The sequence below is a fragment of the Bos mutus genome, chromosome 13 (assembly GCF_027580195.1).
Source record: "Bos mutus isolate GX-2022 chromosome 13, NWIPB_WYAK_1.1, whole genome shotgun sequence".
NCBI classification, from domain to species: Eukaryota; Metazoa; Chordata; class Mammalia; order Artiodactyla; family Bovidae; genus Bos; species Bos mutus.
In genome coordinates, this window is record NC_091629.1 from 10,725,600 (window position 1) to 10,749,595 (window position 23,996).

General features: G+C 36.5%; 1 protein-coding gene across 6 annotated transcripts in view; it reads right to left on the reverse strand.

Moving 5' to 3' along the window:
* The window catches only part of NEBL (nebulette), a 173,884-nt gene that overhangs the window by 110,878 nt on the left and 39,010 nt on the right, over window positions 1–23,996 (reverse strand). For 3 of the 6 annotated variants that reach the window (XR_011466441.1, XR_011466440.1, XM_070380986.1), the window contains exons 1-2: window positions 6,431–6,619; window positions 6,270–6,341 (exon numbers count right to left, since the gene is read on the reverse strand). Coding sequence is in view for 4 of the 6 variants with exons in the window: in XM_070380986.1 (XP_070237087.1) it covers window positions 6,270–6,341; window positions 6,431–6,511 (153 nt within the window). In the remaining 2 variants the exon portion in view is untranslated. Of the gene's footprint in view, window positions 1–6,269; window positions 6,342–6,430; window positions 6,620–8,787; window positions 8,890–23,996 lie in introns of those variants that run through there. The other 3 variants (XM_070380984.1, XM_070380983.1, XM_070380985.1) reach the window with 2 other exon arrangements.

Below are 23,996 nucleotides of genomic sequence, written 5' to 3' on the forward strand. Positions count from 1 at the left end.
CAAATCACCGTCCTCAGTCACTAGTAATTAAACTGTTAATGGCACTATGATAAATAGTAGGCTATTTTGATCATAAGGAGAAAAAAAGTATCTCCGTTATATAATTAAGCGTGAGAGAAAATAAGCTATCATTAGGCTTAAGTTTGGCTCATTATTTTTATCTTTCGCCACCATCTCTTCCCTCTCCCATTCACATTCTTCACAGCAGTGGTATGTGCTGTGGCTACAGCCTCTGATAAGCTCTGATTTGAGCAGAATGTTCAGGACAGGAGCTAGGGATAAAGGCGAAGTGTTTATTTCCTCTGCTCTGCAGGCAAATAGTTCAGTTTTAAGTGTGCTCTCCATTCCTTTCTCTGGTCTTTATTTAAAAGATAAACACACACACATACATCTACTATATGCTTATTGTCACTCACATTGTATTTCTAATGAATTTTACAATATGAGAGACAGTAAGCATATGATCTTATATTTTTATATAAAGAATACCACGAATTAGTAGCTTTCATATACTAGGAGAATTGGAAAAAAAAGATGAAAGGGAACTACATCGATGATTAATACTAAATCTTAGGTAAAATAAAAATCACTGAGTAGACAGTCAATTCCAAATCTAACAGATGGCCCCATCTATTGGATAGATTGCCTCTCCAAACCCTTTCTTTCCTAACAATAGCACTCAAGTGTATTTACGGGAGAAGATACGCCCCTACCACAGCCGCAAAGGACAAATTGCTCTGAGACAGGCATGGCTTTCTCATTCCCTTTGGCCAGCGATCGGTTGGGGAAGACAGGTGCCCAGCTCTGGCCATGAGATATTCTTGGAAGTCTCCCCAGCATTTTTACTGGTAAAGCTCGTACAAGGGGAAAGACTTGCTGACACAGCCCATTGACACGTCCACCTTCTGTCTTCCCCAACCACAGGAAAACAGCAGGAACCAGGCCATCACGAGACAAGAAACCACCGTACCAATGATGGCAGAGCAGAAGGAAAGGAGCCTGAGAGACTGATAACATCAAGGCTGCAGCCCCTCCATCCAGGATTCATCTCAAAAAAATAGTCATCTATCTGTTAAGCCCCTGTGCTAGGATTTCCGTGTTCTGTGCAGCCATCTGCACTCACAACCAACACACAATCCAAAGTTGATGACTTAATGTCAATCAGATGCCCTAAATAATTTACTTTCTGCTGACCTCACCCATTAATCCCACCATGTCTCAACTACAGTTCGACTTAAATTAGTTGAGTGTGCTTCCTCTTTCTAGCCTAGTTTCTTTCACTTTAGTATGAGACCAGCTAATGGCCGAAAGCGGAAGACAGATGTAGAAATGTTAGAGGGTATTTCCTTTTACAAGCATTCTTAACCAGAAGGAGCTAGGAAGTCTTTTCACAAATGGAACCACATTGGCTAAATGCAATGAACCCTGGAAGACAGAGCTGCGGCTCCAGCACTGTGTGTTAACTGAGGCGCCCAGAGCCAAGGCTGCTCTCCCAGGTTTCTGAACACCATTGGAGCTTTCTCTGGAGGGGTAACCATGGAATCCCATGTTTTCAGCATCGGGAAGGGTGACCCACAATAAACAATGTTCACTTGCCTGGAAAATGTTCTTCCTGCTGCCACACAAATGAACACCCTAAAAAGGTTTGAATCAAAACACTGAGTCAGAGGCTTCTGGCAGATGCAGGCTCACTTGCTCTGCAGAGACTCTTTATCCTAATTTACAAGAAACATACAAAGGGTCCCTTTTAACCTACTATTTTTTATGACCACCCTACAAAAGGCTCCCAGATCCATGATGCTGACTGCTCAGTGTAGTCAGTAGGTTTGATTTATTCAAGGAATTGATTAGATAGCTGAGTAACAGGACAAAATACCAAACAGAGGATATCTGGGGAAATAAAAAGCATTACATGGCTAAGAGAAAAATAAAAAAGGCTGCCTCAGAGAACCAGGTGTCTCTCAAGATTGGGAAGTGAGCTATGCAGAGGGAAGCCCCACAGTATGGGCAGAGCATATGCAAAGCAGAAATTAGGCAAGGCAAAAAAAAAAAAAAATTAAAAAAAATTTTTTTTTAAATGCCTCATCCTGATCCCCAAAATGAAGCCATCTGATCTGAAAAACAGACATTTCTTTCTATGGAGAATTCTAAACAGTGCAAGCCTTCCAGGACTTATCACTAGGCCATTCTTACTTAACATTTTAATGAATTATCTGGCAAGGGCATGATACAGCGAAGTCTGCAGGTCTGCTGATGACCTCGCGCTCTTTTGGAGAGGGAGATGGTAAACTGAAAGAGACGAACTGCAGAAGCTCTCAAAGGGCTGTGCGAGAGGGTGGGCCACTACAGATTAGATCATCCCTAGCAAGGGAAAATCACTCGGACTATTAAAGGAGGATGGGCCCTACATGATCGGCTACAAGTCAGAAATTAGGACTGGAAATGGCTGAGGATGCTATCCTTACTGAGGCTGATCTAACGGCTTTCTGCAGGCCCCCTTAGTCCAAGAAACTGTAAATATCATCATAAAACAGGCAGGAAACAGCATGCTTCCCTACTCATAATCACAGCCATCCACATCTGGACCTCTGCGCACAGTTCTCGTTATTACATCCTGATAAAGACACATGAAACCTCAAAGAGGTCTGGAGAGGAATGATCAGAATGATAATGAAGGGGATGCAGAGAGACTGTGCCATGAAGAGAAATCCATGAAACCAACCTTCTCATCTGGAAAATGGAGCAGAGTCGAGGGGCTACCAGCCAGGCTTTGGACTTGGCCAGATCTAAACCTAATTCTTGTCCCCATCCCTGACCAGTCGGTGGCCAAGGACAAGCTACTCAATGCCAGCTTTCACCACGTCTGAACTAAGGCTCACGGGGCCCACAGCACCAGCTCACTGTGGCATGACATACAGTATTGCATGTGGAGTGCCTGGCACACAACAGCAGAGAAAGGACATCGTGGTGGCCATGGTTTGGGAGTCAGATAGACCTTGTTCCAAATCCCAGGTCAGTGTCTCACTAGCTGTGTGATTTGATCAAGAAAATGTGAGCCTGGGACTTCCCTCGTGGTCCAGTGGTTAAGAATCAGCCTTGCAATGCAAGGGACACAGGTTCAATCCCTGGACAGGGAACTAAGACCCCACCTGCTATGGAGAAGCTAAGACTGCAGGCTGCAACCAGAGAGTCCATATGCTGCAATGAAAAATACCGCATGCTGCAACAAAGACACGATGCAGCTAAACAAATATAAATAAGGAAATGTGAGCCAGCTTCTTAAAGCTTCAAGATGTAGGACTCTACAAAGCTGGCAAACAGAAAACCAAATTCACATGGTGACAAGCTGCAAACAGATTGCCTTCAAACAAACAAAAAGGCTCAGGTAAACACATGGATTTCCCCCTTGGGATATAAAGGATTATAAAACAAGACTAAAGTCCTTGAAGGTTTGTCTTTAAGATTGAGACTGGGGCAAAGACTGGTGGACTAAATTAAATGTGAGCACGAACAGATGGACACTATCAGAGACATAATAAAGACTTGACTGGAACTCCAATCTAACTCAATTCATCCTTTCTATATTTGCTTTTAGCTCCGTATTGATGCAATTTCAAATATACATTTTAGACCACTATCTAGTCATGCCGACAACACAACAAAGAAAAGAATTTCAAATTTAAGTTAATCTGCTCCATATAAAACACTGATGACACCAAGTGTGAATGAACAAGTTATTACTTAATAATACTATTTAATTACATTTCTAAAAACAATAGAAATTTGATTCAGTTCAATCCCTGAAACTCTCCCAGAAAGGGTAAATTAAAATCTGATTTTAAAATGATTGTACAAACTCTTGATTCTTTTTTTTTTAAGAAACAAAGAAAGTAATTGTTCAGACTGTTGGTTGGTAAATATAAAAATTTCAAAAATTGAACCAGTATTTTAATAAGTATGGAATTCTCTTTGGAAACAAAATGTAAACATGTACACATATATAAACTAGGCCACAGTAATATGATCTAAATATTTAAGTAGAATGGGCTATGCAATATAAACCTATAATAAACAGAAATTACTCTCATGTATTTGACTTCACCTACATGAGAGGAAAATAACATGGCTTTTGCTTTGTCAAAACAGTAAAGGCCATCGCCCCTCACTACAAGATTGGTTTTGAAGTCACTGAGAAATGTTCTTATCACCTACTAACTAAAGCTGTCACTTTAATAGTTTATATAACTTGACTCAGCCACAAATACACCTCAAATAAAACAACACTGGAAGAGGTACTATCTCCAGAGCTCGGAACTTGAAGTTTTACACGGTCACATCGCTGATATTTGTGTAATACATAATAATAAAGCTAAGGTACACTTTGCATGAAAGCTACAGGACAGATAACATGGCAGACTGGCTAAGAGACAGGGCTTCATGTTCAAGTCCTGATCCCCACTACTTCACTGTGTGATCCGGGCAAATTACTTAACCTCTCGGACGGAGCCTTCTTGTCCTTCATCTCTAAAATGGGAACACAAGAGAGCCTACCTCACAAGCTGCATTAGCTGGCACTTAGTCCTCAATAAATCTTAGCTGTTGCTGCTTTTACTATCACCGTTGCTGCCGTTATCATTTCATTATTATTATAGCTTACAAAGAACTTTTACATATAGTAGCTTGTGACGAATATTAAGAAATGGCACAAAGAAACACGTTGTCTTCCATACTTTTCACTCAAGATTTTCCAAGTTCTTATATTTAAGATGTATCTTTTATAAATAGCCTATAGTTGAATACCCAGCTTGATGTATTTTCACTTTTTATTGGATTATTTATTTTGATTACATTTAATGTGATAATGTGCTTATTGACATATTTGGATTAAAACCTACTATCCTCCAAAAAAATAAATAAATAAATAAAATTTAATTACATTACATGTCAAGTATACAGGAAGGAGTCTGATTTCCACCATCCCGGCTCTTCTAACAAACCAGAAGGGAGCACAGAATCATATATAAAATGTGATCGGATGGATACAAAATTAATTTATAGAGACAATCGTTAATAACAGCTAGCATCTTGTTACTCACAATGTTCCAGACAATTTACTAAACACTTCAAATGTGTTATCATTTCTTAATCTTAGTATTCTACACGCTTCCCTTGAGGAACTTTGTCCTGCCAGCCTGTTCAGGGTTACTGTTAAACTACTCAGGCAGGCTATTTCAGAGAACACTGACTATATGGCCCAGGATTGATTTCCTCTGCAAATAAAAGTCTGTAAACTATTCTGATCATCTTGCTTAAGAACAACAACAGAAACAACCAGTTCTCTGCTCCCCTTTCTAGATAAGACAGGCACCTGCTCATGCCTCATGAGCCATCTTCCCTGTGTACAGCAATTCTCTTATAACTGTTCTAGTGAGGATCATCTAAATTCTCATCCCAAGAGAAGAACACATTTATTTCCCTTGCTTCTACCATCCTAGTTTGCGTATTTACTATAGATAAATAGTGGACAGAAATATACAGATTGTTGTTGTTTAGTCGCTAAACTGTGTCTGACTTTTTGTGACCCAAAAGACTGCAGCACACCAGGCTCCTCTGTCCTCCACTATCTCCCAGAGTTGACCCATATTACTTAATTCTGTAAACCCAGGATTCCCTCAATACACAACATAAACTGATCCCAGTTAACAAAAAAAGTCACAGCAACAATGCTCCTTTCACTAATAGCATCATCCACATCCAGTTCAGAGTTCTCAACATGCAGTTCAGTAAACTGTGAATCCTAAATTGCTAATAAATATCACACGCACGTAGAAACGTTCATGTTTCTGGTCTGGGAAACTACTGGATTCATCAGATTCCATAAAAGCTACTCAAAATGCTAAAAACCATTCATTTAGATAGAGATCCTCTCAAAACAAATTACATCATTACACAAATTGTAAAAGGCTTTGTATTCTCAATGGAATATGTTCAGAAATCTGATGCTTTATGATTTCATGCCAGAGTGACAGTGAAGTTGAAGAAGGGACAAGATTCTGGCTTAAGAACATGGAGACATGTCCCCACAGAAATTCTCTGTCTAGGTGACCTTGGGAAAACCATCTAACATTTCTGGACTTAGTTCCATGATTTGGAAAATCACTGGGTTTTAAATAAATGAGTTCAGGGTTTTCTCCTCAGCTCTCTGATTCTACGATATAATCATGCCACATAGGCAAGGCAAAACAGATAAAAATTTTTAAGCCACTTACATCACTAATGAGTTCAGTGCACCTTCTGGCCAACTCCATACTCAGGTCTTCAATAACAGGCTTAAAGAATACCTGTCCAGGGAAAAAGGAAAGGAAACATTTTTCTCATCATCAACTTTAAGGAATGAACACCACACCTCAGCAGGCGCCTTCTCACCCACCTTGTCTTCTTCATTTTCTTCTTCCCCTGTTTTTTCTTCTTCAGTTTCATCTTTCACATCCTCAAATACAGGAACCCTCATTTTTACTCTTAATATATATATAAATAAAATTCACAAGTGCAGCACCTTTTTATACACTGCAGCACCCTTGAGATCTTGGCATCTCTGTGTTCTGGCAGAAATGACCTTGCCCAGGCCTCCTCCCTATTTAGCTCACTCTTCACCCTCCTTATCACAGCTGCCTGTGAGTGGATAGAACCGGATCACTGAGGTTGGCAAGGACTAGCCTCATAAGAGGAAAGAATATTTTAATAGGCAAAATTCAAGTGAACTTTTCAAGTCAACATTCTTTAAACTGAGACAAGTTTATTAACATTTCATGAATTCAATTCATTCATAAAATAGTTTGAACAATATTTAGAGATTCTGGGAAAACCACTCAGCTATAACACTCAAGATAACACAGTGGAAAGCCTACTATCTCAAAGATTCCTCAACTCCATCTAAATAAAGCTTTCACTGGAATGTCAGACATACCCCAGAGTTGGTATGGTGAATCTGGATCGTTAAACTCATTTCATTAAGTTAAATTAAAATTTTTATGAGACATATATATACTTTTTCAGTCTAAAAAAATACTTGATATTAGCTGATTAAAGGCTAGTAATTTATCATGGAAAGCCCTTTGAACCACTTCGAAGAATCTATTCTGAGTTAATTATGGTTGTTAATCATACATTGCTATTGTATTATTTTAATTGTAAACATCATTAAACATGAGAAGCTATAGTTAACATAGGCTGATATATTATTTAAGAATTCTAGAAACATCATTATTTCAAAAAATAATAAGTACCCTCTTTCAATTCTGCCCATAGGGTCAATTTTTACACATTTCACTAGATATCTGTATATTTCTCAATGCGTAATACATGCTTGGAAAGGTTTAGAAGGATAAACTATAACAATATTTACAATGCAGTATGTATCACCAGTTATATAATTTAAAATGTATTTCTCAAAACAAACCCTTTAACGTCAACGAGGTAGTTCTAAGACTATACAGTTCAATTTATCGATTTGTTTTTTAAATCCTAGGATAAATTAATATTTATAAAGCCATAGCATATCCATGTGGGACATAATAAAAAGTACCTTGTGGTGAATAATGAAACAAATGATATAAAACACAACTTTAATCAAAAAATACATTCCAAGCAAAAAAGTATGATAATGTTTTCTCTTAATAGCATATCCAGTTGTTTGTTTTTTTCATTTTTGGAGTATAATTGCTTTACAATGTTGTGTTAGTATCATATTTAGTCTTAAATTTTTTAAATTGCCTTGGTCTTGCCTAAAAATTCTGAAAAGAAAAAAATTCTATACAATCATTGTGTATAGATGTCTCAAATTGTGCTGTATGAGGCTAAAATTCTGCAGAATACTCTGAAGGGGAAAAGGGGGTTTCTTAAACAAACATGTCTGGGGAAACCTGTGTACTAATCTATACCCCTGCCACTTAGAGATCCACAAGGCATAACGACACATTAGAAGCTCCCACACCACACCTTAGAAGACCCACAACCAAGAAAACTATTTAAGTTTGCTTAACCCAGCAATTCCCCAAAACGAAAGCCTATTCATCTAATCTAATCTATCTACTACCTGCTTACATACCTACCTACCTTTCTGTTCTTTTATTGACATTTGATACTGCAGAAAACTAACATTCTTCTGTGAAATATTACTTAGGAAAACACTGTTGTATTCTGAAAAAAATGGTTGTGTTCTATTAAGAGTTGATTGTTTTATGAAATGATTTTTAACGCAAACTTAGAGGCATTATATAACCTACGTACCAGCAAAATGACAAGAAGACATGCCCCAAGGGTTCTGAAACTGGAAACTTCAACTTTAAAATCATAGTAATGGGGACTTCCCTGGTGATCCAGTGGTTAAGACTCCATGCTCCAGTGTAAGGGTTGAAGGTTCAATCCCTGGTTAGGGAACTAAGACCCCAAATGTTGTATGGCGTGGTCAAGAAAATATAAAAAAATAAAAATAAAATCATAGTCATGTCAGGCCAGTGTAGAGAATTCTATGAGGAAATTCTCCATATGTTATATTTGTTCCATAAAAGAGAAGAATGTGTGGACTCTACTTGTTTCCCTCAAGCCTCTGCCAAAAGACTATCATAGTATTCCATAGAAACTATATTACATTATCTTTATTTGGAAATAGGAAAAGCATATTTTTTATAAGCTTTTCTTGCAAACTTCTAGAAGCATAGGAAGAAAATCTTGCCAAAGCTGCCTAAGAGGCATTGCCTGGCTAGTGTTTGAGGTGACAGTACTCACAAAGCTCACGGTGACGTCTCCTCTCTATGGTGAGTTACCTTGGTCAGACTTCAGTGGCTGCTCTTTTCTCATTTTCCATCATACAACAAATCCTCCACTGTGCTGGAAGAAAATAATCTGTTGAGATTATGCACAAAAGTTTGGAAATCAAAAACAAATGCCATATACAATGTGAACACAAATTTTCCACGTAAGGTTTTAAAATCAGAATTTTAAAACTATAAGAGTCCTTAAGAAGTCTATCCTGCTAAAGCCCTTTCTTTCATACAGAACAAAATTGATGTCAACAGAAATTAATTATTTGTCTTATTCACAAGGTTACCTAGTGGAGCATTAGGACCCAAATCTAACTAGAGCCCTACGTTTATTCATTCAAAGAAATGTGGTTATTCCAGGCACTGAATTTGATGTTAGATATGTAATGGTGAGTAAAATTTAATTTGTGCTAAAATGAGGTAGGAAAAAAATTTTTTTTAATCATTTAAGACTTGCTGTAGGAACTCCTTAACGGAATGTTTGGCAAGCTAGATACATTACTACTTTTGATTGAATGCATTTTTTTCCTTTTTACCTGTAGGTATAATATAAAATTCATGTAAAATTTTCTGTTAAACATTTTAAGCCCTGAATTTCATCACAGTAAAGGTCTCTTAATAGCTCCAAAATGGGACTTTGGGGATATAAAGGAAGTGTTCTTCGTAGATAGCTATCATGTTTCAAAATTCCCCAATTTTCTTTCTTTTTTTTTAAATCATGTTAAATGCTGTATTTTAATACATATTTTCACCTTAGGCTGAGCCAAAAGGGAATATCTGTATAGCTGTTAAGCCCTTTTACTTTCCAAGCATTTCATTTCTGTCATCTACCTTTTACTTTCCTACTCTCCCCATGCCCTGATTGAGGATGAGACCAAGGATGGGATCACATTATCTACTGCCAAACACCCCCTGAGATCCAGGTCTGGCTCTCCCACATCCTCTAGGGAAAATTATTTAATCCCACTCTGGCTCAAAGTCTCCATTATTAAGCAGAAAAACTGAATTGCCCAAAGTTAATAAATGGAAAGCACCTAAAAATAGGGAAGCCCCTTACAAACACAAGAGTTTTCAACTATCGAATAAAGGTACACAGTTCCAGGGAAAGAACTTGATATCGAAAGATCGTCTCATTTGAAAGAGTAAATTCTAAACCTTCAATATGTTTTTAAAGGCCAGGAAGTCTTCATGCAGCATAACAACCCAAAGACAAGAGCTAATTTATGTATTTGTAGTACAGAAGTCTTCCATATTTTTATAGTTTGATGTTTATGTTTAAGTAAATCTGTTTCTATAACAACTGACAGGTCCCAGGGGTAATTCAGGTCTCTGGAGACACAGACCCTGGCCAAGGAAGCAAGTCTACACCATCATCATGAGTCATGCAGTGTCTGACAGTCTTCTTGTTCTTAAGGTCACATACAATAAGAATCTCTTATTCAATCTCTTATTTTGAGAAGTGTTTCATATTTATTTCACTTTTTTTCTCCTTTCTGTTCTCTGCAGTGATGGAACATGTGGTTCTTCCCTAACATGGTGATGAGTGACTTGCAAATGAAATTCCATAATAAACAACTGAAATAGATTGAGATTCAGCTCTGTGTTGAGGGATATTTAGAGATAAACTGAGTATTTCCAGTTTAAAAATTAATTCAACATATCTTATTATAACATATTCCCCCTACATGGTAAATGAGAGAGAAGCTTGCCTGCCTTGGCAGTCTTTTCAAGTACTCATTTTGCCTTTTTTTTTTTTAAATGACTATCCCCAGAAGGTTCTTGCTTCTCAGTTGAATCCCTGATTATTTTACTTTTGCCTTATGTCTTTCTTCACCGTTTGGCATCTATCTAAAAGAGAACTTTACTAATAGATGAGGGGGAGAAATCGTTTCTTAAAACAAGAAATACAAGCTCTCTAGGGCAATTTGTCTTCTTTATATAAGAAAAGAGTCCTGCTTATTATTAGCCCAATCTATTTTTACAGTTAACACTCATTAAGTCTATCCTCTCCTTTTTAATGGCTATCTCATTACTGTTTGTTAATTAGAAATCTAAAGGATGCAAAGCAACTGAATAATTGTCACCATTACCAATTTTGCCATTAAAATAAGATTTTTTTAAAAACTTTATTTTATATAGGAGTATAACTGATTAATGGGGCTTCTCTGGTGGCTCAGTGGTAAAGAATGCTTCTGCCCATGCATGTTCAATCCCTGAGTTGGGAAGATGCCTTAGAGAAGGAAATGACAATCCACTCGAGTATTCTTGCCTGGAAAATCCATGGACAGAGGAGCCTGGTGGGCTACAGTCCATGGGGTCACAAAGAGTCGGACATGACTTAGCGACTAAATAGCAACAACAGTAACATAGCCGATAAACAACATTGTGATGGTTTCAGGGGCACAGCAGAGCGACTCGGACACGTCCTATCCATGCTGCCACATAACTGAGATCGACATGTGCACACTTCTATGTTTAAAATGGATAACCAACAAGGACCTACCGGATAGCACAGGGAACTCTGCTAAAGTAAGATTTAATAGTGTTTTTCTGTATTGAACTTCCTATTTTTACAAATACAGATCTTACTCACAAACGAAAGCCACACATCTACACTTGTGTTGGAGGAAGAGAAGAACAAGAAACCACAAATAATCTTTGGCACAACAATTTGCAGGTTGGGGATGGTTGGGATGCCAAAATTTTAAATATCTATTCTTCTAAGTATATTGACAAGAGGGGGAAAAAAGAGTCCTCATATTCAGAGTCTACATTAACATAAGTACCCAGTGAACCGAAAGAAGACTTCGGTTCAATTTGCTACTTACTTGAGTTATTTGTTCCAATTTAGTAACAACAAAGCCAAAACCATAAGCACTTCTGAAACCCTTCCCACCAAGAGAAGCCCAAGGTTTGAATGGTTTCTGTGCAGCTTGTGATCAGAACCAAAGTGTCAAGCAGGAAAAAAACAGCTTGAGTAATCTGAAAAAGTATGCCTTTCCTAGAGTTTTGTGTGAGAGGTGTCAGGGAAAAATGTGAAAGGCTTTGAAATTGGTGGAAAAAAAAAAATTACATCTTTTCTTATCTAGCATTACCTTCTGGTTAATCTGGCCTTTCACTATTTTTAAACTACTTACCCACACCATAAATTATTGAAAACTGATAACAATGGTAATGATGTTTTAGCCATACAAATGCAAATTAATTGTGTCCTGGGGAAGAGTAATTGATTATTGGCTTCTTGATAGATCCTTTTATAGCTATCTGTACACTCAATTCATCATTCCCCATTGCTCATTTATGTTTGGTTCTTCAAATTCACCTTTTAACCTATTGCAATATCTTTCTGGTGTCCTCAATTAACGAGTTAAAATCTTTGAAATGTGTTCATTTTATGTTTTATGAGAATCATGGTTTCACCTTTCCTTAAGAAAACCCTTTAACAGATGCAAATAATTTCATTTCTTCCCTTTGACATACAGTAAAAGTAAAAATTAAGAAAGTCATATTAGATAAAGCCATATTCTCTAAATTGTGAGCTATAGCTGTAAAATTTTTTGGTGTGTATGAAAATTAGCTTTTTGTTTTGTTTTGCTTTTTTAAAAAGGTCTGATCTCATTTGACTATTGGCAAATGCCACATGTGTGCTTGTATATATGTACATTCACACGCAACACACACACACATAACACACACATGCACTCAAGCAGAGTTAATTCATCACAGCTGCCAGTTTCCTCTTGAAACGCATACAAGGCTTCAATAAATGCAAAGACTTAATTACTTCTCACATCTGGAAAAACTTGAATATGAGAGTGGATTTATTGAAGAAGCTCTTTGCTTGGCTGTCAACACCATATCAAGAGCCAGAGTGTGGGCTTGATCAGTGTTGGCAATTCTTTAACCCTTCAGAGGTAGATGTCCTCCCAATTAATTCATAGCATGTCCTGCTTACATGATTTATGGATTTTATGAAAACACAGTAAATAATTTCCTAGTCATTTATGGAGAAAAGCTGTTTCTGTCATGTTTCCAGACGGGAAGAATCATACATTAAAACGTGGAAATAATGAGGAAGTCTTTATAGTCAAGGAAAAAGGGAAAGGCTTTGGAGTTGAAGCCATATTGAAAACAGTCATTGGAACAATCACTTGTGTAAACACATGTGAAACAATTCAGCCCTTTTTGGAGAAAGTATAACAATGTCTCTAAAATACAAGTAGGGAGTTACATGAGCTCAGAGCAAGAAGATCTAGCAGAAACCAAGTAATGGGCAGATCTCCCCCTAGAGAGAATACTTAAGCCAGAATTAGGCAAAGAAATGGGGTATATGGAAGACATCCAAAGAACATTTGCAGAGACCCAGAGATAAAGTTGGAGGAACCAAGATTTCAATGTCACTGGAGCATAAAATGGGGAGAGATGAGGGCAGCAGGGAGAACTCCATGTAGTATGTGTGTGGGAATCACTTACCTAACACAGTGATCCTAAGTAGGTCTGAGTCACAAACTTAAAATAACACATTTCCTGGTCAACTAATCGCAGAAACATCTTTACACCTACTTTACACCTTCATGTGCCTTGAATTTAATTTTTACCCCTTCATTTTATCACTGGCCAACTGAAATATTCCTCTTACCTGGACTTTATGAAGACTCATACTGAAAAAATTATCCCCAATTGTATGAAGAAAAATATGCAAGGGAAATACATTTGTATTATATATCCCCTCCAATTAAATGGAAATCATGTTAAATGTTGTTTATAAGTTTCACACTTCTACATTGCTATAATTACAATTTTATCATTAAAATGCACTTTTTTTTCTACTTTTTACTATACAAGCGTTATTGATACTTCTACTTGAACCTTAAGCATCCAATTACTGTACCTAATCTGGCTAAGTATTTCTATCCTGAAGTCATGATTTCATTATTGGTTAAGACCAGGAAAACACCACAACTGACCCTTACAGGTTTGTAACTTTTGAAGCACTAACTCCTGAGTTTTGTTCCAACTGTTTTCATGGAGTTTGCTTCATGTGTAACTCAAAATATAAGACACTGTCAAAATAAGACCATAATTAAAGTAAATGTATCATTAAGACAGCTATAAAGTTAGTGATGTTTAAAACAATTGGTACTTTTTAGTGAGAACTAGTTTAACATATATTGGTGTTAATTTCTCTCTGAGGACTTTATATTCTCTATGATTTAGTGTGTGCGTGTGTGTGTGTGTGTGTGTTCAACTTCATTCATTTCACAAATATTTCTTGTGTGCATTCTATGGGTCTGGCACGATTTTAACGTTCTCAGATAATGTTGGTGAATAACATCAACAAAAATCTCTACCACTTCCTATTTCAATTACATATTTGCTCAACATGTATGTAATGAGCATCTAAATACTTTGTAATACACCGTACTAGCTTTTGTATATATCTCCAGTATATTTCAGATACTGAATATACATGTGAAAATCAATATTCATTAGTATATTCAATTTAAAATACACCTTTTTAATACTATGATAAATGTGTTGGATTTTAAAAAGCTTCATTTTCTAACAATATTGTAAATCAACTATACTTAAATTTTTAAACAATAAAACTTTTAAAATGCAGCATGCTTTTAAAAGCTTTTTATCAATGTTCAAATAATTTTGTAGCTAACAATTTTTTATCATTTTGTACACTAGTTATATCTACAAGTGCTTTTCTCCATATACCTTTTTTTTCTTAAATTGTGTATGCAAGATTTTTCTTCATAACCCCAGTATGCTTGGCCTACTTTTGATTTGCTCATAAAGTGACTTTTCCCAGGCAAAGTCTATATATGTTGTTTTAACTCTTTCCAAAATCATTCTCTGGAGTATCTCTGTCCAGAATTGTAATGTGAGCCACATATGTAATTTTAAGTATTTTAGTTGCCACAAAAGAAACAGATTAAATTGACAAATGATATCTTTTCTATAACTCAATGTACCCAGAATTTTATCTTTGAACATATAATCAGTATAAAAAGTACTGTGATATTTTACCCTATTTATATTCTGAAATTCAGTGTGTTTCAATTCAGCACACCTCACTTCTGACGAGCCCTACCGGACAGTGGCTCCAAAGTGGACACCAGAGCTGTGCCATGATGCTATAAGACTGGAAATCACTAGCTATCTTTTTTTCATTTTTGATCATCTATACCTTGCCATTTAGTCACTCAGTCGTGTCTGGCTCTTTGTGACCCAATGGACTGTAGCCCACCGGGCTCCTCTATCCATGGGATTCTCCAGGCAACAATACTGGAGTGGGTTTCCATTTCCTTCTCCACATCTATACCTTAGATGTGAAAAAAAGTACATTTAAAATTAAACTTCTTAAGATGAGAATTTCAGAATCCTCATAAGCAAGCAATAAAAACTGCAATATATTTTAGTTTTCAGAACTATCCAAATCAGAGTTCTTTACATGGGAATGTATTTTATTAGAAGTTTAAATTGTTATTATAAATAAAGAATTAACTCTTTAAATTATGTTTTAATTAACTTCACCAAAGGTGTATTTTCAAAATGCTATCTTGTTTCATTAATGAGAATGACACACTTCAAAGTTCCAGCAGTTTGGGGGATAAATATTCACTCCTTAATATTTAATAAATAGATAATTATGTGAGTGAATAATAGATATTCACTCTCTCTTTCTCTATATAAATAACAAAAGCCCAAATGGGGAAATATCTCCATCAATACTCTCATTTTTTTTTAAACTCAAATTTTTAACTCACATCATGCAATTCAGGCCACAAATTCGCTCATCAATTTGGCCAGGTAAGTTCTTTTTAAACCATGTTGTAAAGCAGTGTCATAGTGAAGTATGAGATTTTAATAAAGAAGCTGATAGATCACTTAAACAACCTAAGTATTTTACTGAAGTTAGACTTTATATTAAAAACATGAATTTCTCAAATACTCAACAAAAAAGATCTGGAGCAATGAGGGGAAACACAACATCTCTTATTTCTGTTCCACAGAGGACCCAGCTTCTTTCCTTAATGGAGCCAGTGAAATGGATATTTTTAAACTGTTGAGTCTTTAATAATATCCAAATGCCATGAAGCACTTTGAATCAAAAATGCTGCTACATAAAATGCTATCCAAAGCCTAAAATTTCATTTGCATTATCCCTCATATAAACTGCTGAAAATTTTGGGGAAAAATGAACTTCATATAAAAATGGAGGGGGGTAGTCAAGAACTCTTAGAAGCCCCCTCTGCTGGTTCCTACCAGGATCTCTGATAGGACATGAAAGAGTAATAGCCATAAGCAAAGCACTGCATTACATATAGAATCCTACTTAATCCTCCCAATGTCCATTTCACAGATGAGACATTGAGATGAAGAATGAACCCACTTCAGTTCTCACAGTAAGAGATTCAAACCTATGTCTGCATTATTACTCAGACAGTATAAAACCTATTAGAACATAGAGCAATGAGAGAGCACTTACTGATTTCTTTTGGCAATATTATTTTCTATTTCCTTTTTCAATTTCCAACTTCAGAGGGATGGTCATTACCAATGGTTCTTGAAAAGAAGAGTACTTGTGGTTTGGAGACAATTGAGTTAGAAGGAAAAGTAGAAGCAAGTCACAGTGAAAGCATGATGAGCATCCTTGACTTGACAGGAACCTAATTTGAGAAGCTTTCCTACTTTTCATTAATGGTACACTTATAAGCAATAGTGATCCAGTAAATATTTAACAACCATCTCTCCCAGGGAAAGAATGGAAGGAAAGAAGGAAGTGTGGGAAGGAGGGAGGGTGGAGCACAGCTGAATGGGATGAGCTGTTATGAGCACCACACATGAAGCACCATGAGTAACCACAACAAAAGCCTAGAGTAAATGGACCACGGGTGGCCAGGCAACCTGAGACTAACCTTCCAAATTTCAAAACAGTCATTCCAAGATAAGCCATTATGCCCTAGTGCTATTCTGTTCCTTGCTGCTGCTGCTAAGTCACTTCAGTCGTGTCCGACTCTGTGCGACTCCATAGACGGCAGCCCACCAGGCTCCGCCGTCCCTGGGATTCTCCAGGCAAGAACACTGGAGTGGGTTGCCATTGCCTTCTCCAATTCTGTTCCTTACCTGCATGTCAAAATCATTCTAAACAATAAGATTTCAAATTTATTTGAGCCTTGCTTTTTCTCTTCTGATCATCATATACTGAGATCATAAAGTTTGTGTTTGTGGTCCTCTTCTTAATGATGATTCAGATGCATATCAAGTATAGCAACACAAAATGAAGGAAGCAGAATGGAAAATAATTTAACAGGCAGATTTTATTGCATCCAAATAGAGCCTACCCTTTCTGCATAGCTGCCTTGACACCCAAAAAGATCTGGTGTATTTTCTTTTAATGAGATCCAACACTTAACAGTTCAAAAAATATAGTAGGTAGTCATTGAAAATAGTGTGATAGTAATGACTTTTATGGTAAGGGTTTTCTGATTCACACAAAACTGATGAAGATAACTTACACACACTAAAACTAAAAAATTATCTAGATTTAGACTAGAATATTAGGAATAATTCATCCCCAAATTTAAGAGCAATCATAATTGTATAAAAGAAATACTGGCCTTATATGCATTCCTGAGCTGAAAACAAGAACTTCATTTACCAATATGGATAATTTTTAAAATGCGTGTTCTCTAGCCATTTCTTGTAAAGCTACATTTTTAAAGCATGAAGTAGCTACTTTTAAGCTTTTCTATTATAAACTATCAAAAAAAGTGAACTTTAAAAAGAGTATTTCCATTTTGAAGGTTTTGTTTTTCATGTCAAAATTTTACTTAGGTGTAAAGTTTGCTGAAAAGCAGGTTATTTTGCTGACATACTTTAATAAAGTTACAAGGACATCTTGTTTGAAGATTTTTAATTAAGCTTTGATACTACATTACTATTGTCATAATCCTATGAAATATTTTTTCTTATAGAAATATTACTATATGTGCATTTGATCAAGGTTGTACTCGGTTTCTTATGTTATGATTTAAAATCACTGGATATGTTATTTCCTTTGACAATTATTTATGGTATTTATATTATTCCCTTGTACAAATAGTCATGAATAAGGAAACCACATATTTTAATTTAACGATTAAATAGCTAGATTGTATAATTTCTTATTCATCTGTATGGGTTTTTAAATATAATAATAAATTTTATAATACCTTTAGTTTATCTAAATAAACTTTATAAGATTATTTTAGAGACTACCTGATTGCCAATTAAATGTGGCCAACTCAAAATGCAAATTCCTGTAAGGGGTAAATTATCTGTATTATGAAATATAATCTACTGGGATGGAGTTGCCAAGACTTTGTTGTAAAGAAGATTATGCTTTAACTAGTTCTATACTTAATTTATCTTTTCATTATATCTTAAGTTCAGCATTTTCTTTTACTTGTCCAAAAACAACACTATCTTTGTTTAATTATTCAAATGTTTATAAGGACTAAATAGTTTTCAAAATATCATCAAAAATGTATCTTTTAAAGTAAATTACAGGTTTTTATAATGTTTGTATCTCAGACACAGGACCAGGGCTGTATTTGGGCCATGATTTGATGACGATCATAACTGACTCATGAAAAAGGTGGTAATGGGGCTTCTCTGCTTAAGTTTATGTTATGCTAAAAAAACAGAACACATGCATCAGATCACATTCCACACCAGAATGATAGAAGAACTTATTCTACTTCTTTTTTAACTTGGCAAAAACACTACAAGTGACGAGGCAAGAATGACTAAGGACAGGAGAGATTCGAAGCCCACTAACTGCCCACTGAATGAACTGCAGTCACAGAGGCATCACTTGGAAGGAAGTGTTCTGATATGTAGAGTGGAAAATGTGCCTCAGAGGGAGCAGTCCCAAGATCTGGGTTCAAAACCCCACTCTGCTATTCACCTGCTGTGTGGTGGCTGGGGGGCTCAACTTACATCCTTGGTCCTTTATATTCTCAACTGTAAAAAATGGGCTAGCCTTTCTAGTTCTGAGATTGTATGATAATCTTATTACCAAATTTACCTTATCTACTAATCACCATGGTACAAAACATTCAAAGATGACAACATTATTATCAACAAATTCTTTGATCAATTAGTTGTTTTGTTTTGCTTTTTTGGTCAAAAGAAACAGAAGTCACCTATGTTGAATAGCAGACACTAGGGTAAGTTCTTTACATTCGTTACATGTTTCATTTCCTGGCATACTCACCAGCTCTCTGGAAAGTAAATACTATCAGGACCCCTAAACTGAAGCTCAAAATGATGCAGTATTTGCTTAAAATATCATCAGGACCAAGATCTTGTACATATTTTTGCACTGCCACACCATCTAGATCCATTGTGTGAATTCAAGCCTGTGAAGTCATACAGCTGGAATCTACTTTTAAAAACACCCTGTGTATTTTGACTACAGGTCAGAACCTAATCAGGTATGATTGAGCAGCTGACACAATACAGGATATTTATAAAGCCCATTCCCACACACATCAAAATGTTTTTAAATATTAAAAAGACACAGCTTTTAAACCAGTACAAGAACATTTTTATAGTCTAGTCTAAAAACAGAGTATTTAACCCAAGGTACTTATATATAAGAAAATATAAGTGGATTCCATATGCACATGAAACAGTGATGTAGTCCCAAGGCATGGGAGTCACTGGTGGTGTAACTATGGTGCGTATATTCCTAGCCATGTGTTCCAAAATTGATATAAACATAATCAGTGGGAAATTAAATTCTGATAGAGCCAAGAGTATTGCTTTGAAAAGCTTTTAAGCATTTATCTTTCCAATGATCTCACGGGGAGTTCAAGCTAGCTTTTCAAGCAATGACACTGTCCAAAGCTCTAAAAAGCAGATATTTATCATAGCATTCAATCTGTTGCAAGAATTTCTTGGCAGTTTGACTCAGTATAAAGAAATAAAGTTTTCATGTTATCACAAATGGGGAAAGAAGTTGTTATCTTAATTACTACCTTTCCTTACACTTTAATTTAATTAACATACTCTCTCGAGGTTATAATAATGACTTATTATTCTTCACACTAATATTTGTTTCCTACAAATATGAATGCAAATATGTGAAAAAATAAAAATAACTTTTAAAAAATGACACTAGATGACCAATGCAAAATAGATGATCAACTTTATTAGTTTTGTTTTATATTTTCAGTTGTATTCAGTTCAGTTCAGTTCAGTCGCTCAGTCGTGTCCGACTCTTTGCAACCCCATGAATCGCAGCATGCCAGGCCTCCCTGTCCATCACCAACTCCCAGAGTTCACTCAGACTCATGTCCATTGAATCAGTGATGCCATCCAGCCATCTCATCCTCTGTCGTCCCCTTCTCCTCCTGCCCCCAATCCCTCCCAGCATCACAGTCTTTTCCAATGAGTCAACTCTTCGCATGAGGTGGCCAAAGTACTGGAGCTTCAGCTTTAGCATCATTCCCTCCAAAGAACACACAGGGCTGATCTCCTTTAGAATGGACTGGTTGGATCTCCTTGCAGTCCAAGAGACTCTCAGGAGTCTTCTTCAACACTGCAGTTCAAAAGTATCAATTCTTCAGCGCTCAGCTTTCTTCACAGTCCAACTCTCACATCCATCCATGACCACTGGAAAAACCATAGCCTTGACTAGATGCACCTTTGTTGGCAAAGTAATGTCTCTGCTTTTCAATATGCTATCTAGGTTGGTCATAACTTTTCTTCCAAGGAGTAAGTGTCTTTTAATTTCATGGCTGCAGTCACCATCTGCAGTGATTTTGGAGCCCAAAAAATAAAGTCTGACACTGTTTCCACTGTTTCCCCATCTATTTCCCATGAAGTGATGAGACCAGATGCCATGATCTTACTTTTCTGAATGTTGAGCTGTAAGCCAACTTTTTCACTCTCCACTTTCACTTTCATCAAGAGGCTTTTTAGTTCTTCTTCACTTTCTGCCATAAGGGTAGTGTCATCTGCATATCTGAGGTTATTGATATTTCTCCTGGCAATCTTGATTCCAGCTTGTGCTGCTTCCAGCCCAGCGTTTCTCATGATGTACTCTGCATATAAGTTAAATAAGCAGCGTGACAGTATACAGCCTTGACGTACTCCTTTTCCTATTTGGAACCAGTCTGTTGTTCTATGTCCAGTTCTAACTGTTGCTTCCTGACCTGCATATAGGTTTCTCACTATCTCCCAAAGGAATGCTTTGGAGTCAATGGCACTGATAAGTTTGAAATACAAATGTATACTACTCATAAATACATTATTTTCAAATAATTCAGTATTTGATTCAAAATATTAATGTTTGAACTATTATATATAAATGTTCAGCATTATGAGAATACAAAGCAATAAAATCTAGTTTTCATACTCAAGCAGCTTTTAATCCATGAGTAGAGATAAAACAATTAGAAAATACACTGAAGTCACCAGAGAATTACAGAGCACTGTGACAGCTCAGAGAATGAAGGAAATCACAAGTATCAGGAAGTCTCTAAAGTTTCATGCACATTGTCTTGGATCTGCACTTTCTGAGGATGAATTAGTTTTTCATAAGTGAGAAAAGCGGGGCTGGAAGGCAAAGTATGAGAAAAGAAAACAGAATGATCACACTATGGCCCCAATGAGAAATGAATTCAGCATCCATGGGGAAGATGTAGGAGTAAGGAATACATGAAAGGCAGTATTGAAGACAGCTTCAAATGCCAAGCCAATAATTTTAAACATAATCCAATCAGAAATGTTGCTTCACAAAGTTTTAAGCAGGGGGGTGACATAGAAATCCAATATTTAAAGAGTACTCTAACTGTAATGTGGGTAAAATACCCTGAAGTGGAAAGAAAGACGATATCAGAAGACTTCTGAAAAACAGTCCAGGCAAGAAATCAAAACCTATACCCAGGGTCATGAAAGCTAATATAAAGATTCAGAAGACACTGAAAATGCAGGCTGAGCAACAGACAAGATGTGAAAATGAGAGGTTGTTCTAAGGAATTTTTAGTTGTCTGGATAAAAAGGGAAACGGGCTTAGACACAAGTATATTGAATCTAAGATGGAATTGTTCAGATGGAGTATCAGTTATCAGTTAGATAGGCATAGCTGTCAGATTAGGGCACCGATTCAGTTCAGGAAAAGAGGTCAGAGTCCACAGAAGCGAATCGTGGAGAAAGAGAGTACAATTTTCAAAGGCATCTTCTAAACGAAAAGTAATTCACCCTCAAAGGACACTATTGGTCATTCATGCTGTACACAGGAAAAGGTACACTTCTGAAACAAGGTGTTCTGAGAGAAAAAGAAAAATTCTATTTCATTTTCTTAACAATTATCAAAACCTAGACTACTTTGTTTTGATGGGACGCTTCATTTAAAATATTTACTGAGACACTATTGGATGAATAAGAAATTTGGAATACAAAAAGAAAAAATTATCTGCCCTAAAGGGCTTTTAAAAACTTTTACATATTTTTGTCTGGTTATAAAAATAACAAATGACAGCAAAAGAGACACAGATGTACAGAACTGTCTTTTGGACTCTGTGGGAGAGGGCGAGGGTGGGATGATTTGGGAGAATGGCATTGAAACATGTATATTATCATATGTGAAACGAATCGCCAGTCCAGGTTCGATGCATGATACAGGGTGCTCGGGGCTGGTGCACTGGGATGACCCAGAGGGATGGGATGGGGAGGGAGGTGGGAGGGAGGTTCAGGATGGGGAACACAGGCACCCCCATGGCAGATTCATGTCAATGTATGGCAAAACCAATACAATATTGTAAAGTAAATAAATAAATAAAACTGAAAAAAAAACAATAAAAATAATAAATGTTCATAGTGTTCTGCAAATAGCAAAAAGCATAAAAGCCAAGTTTTTGAAATACTATGTCAGGAATTGTTGAACTCTACCAAATACTTTTTCAGCATCAGATAGCATTTCTTATTCGATTTTTTAGTACAGACAGCATATTGGTTTTATTATATTATATTAACAGGTGTCCTAATATGGAACCATCCTTGCATTCTCAGATTACATACTGCTTTTTATAGATTATACTTTGAAAAAATACAATTTTATAGCATTTGTTTATATAATAATACATAGACAAATATGCATAAATGTGTTCATGACTCGAGTCATTTATATTTACACACTGGAGTTTCTTTCGAGGCTATTACCTCTTTGTGTGCTCTCGGACAATTTATGTATCTTTGAAATAGTTTTTCCTTGAAAATAGGATGGACTCATCAATAAGCTATAGCAAACATATCAATAAATTTACCTATGTGAACCACTCTCAGGTCCCAGGCTCTTATGAGACGATGACTCACATGACCTTATTCAGCTATAGCTCAGAAATACCTCACTCGGGGAGAAATGCACTGGCCATTCAATGAGCAATAAGGCAGGGTTTATGAGACTGAACCAAAAGACATTAAGCTGCAGATAATCAGATGGTAATGAGAGCTAGAGCTATAAGGTCAGGTAGATTCAGGTGGGGGCTATTTTTCATCCATATGCTAATAAGCAAGCTAAGAAATCTTGTGTTCAGAAAAATAGACAAAGAACCATATGACCCTTAGAGCACATGATGAAGGAGATTTGCTTTCTAAGAACTTCACAGTTCTCATTAAGTTCAGCCTTAAATGTTACAACTGCTTTCTATGAGAGTATTCTGCTGCTGCTGCTAAGTCACTTCAGTCGTGTCCGACTCTGTGCTACCCCATAGATGGCAGCCCACCAGGCTATGCTGTCCCTGCGATTCTCCAGGCAAGAACACTGGAGTGGGTTGCCATTTCCTTCTCCAATGCATGAAAGTGAAAAGTGAAAGTGAAGTTGCTCAGTCATGTCCGACTCTTAGCGACCTCAGGGACTGCAGCCTACCAGGCTCCTCCGTCCATGGGATTTTCCAGGCAAGAGTACTGGAGTGGGATGCCATTGCCTTCCCCTATGAGAGTATCCTAGAGCCTGCCTAAAAATCCATTTTTTTTCTTTAGCTATTTCTTAGAATCAAACATCCCTAAGAAAAGATCAGGGACAGGAGCCTTTTATAATTATTTCATGATATTTTTCAATGTTTTCCTTAGCTATTACTTTGCTCAGCTTTTCTAATTCCCCTAGTATCA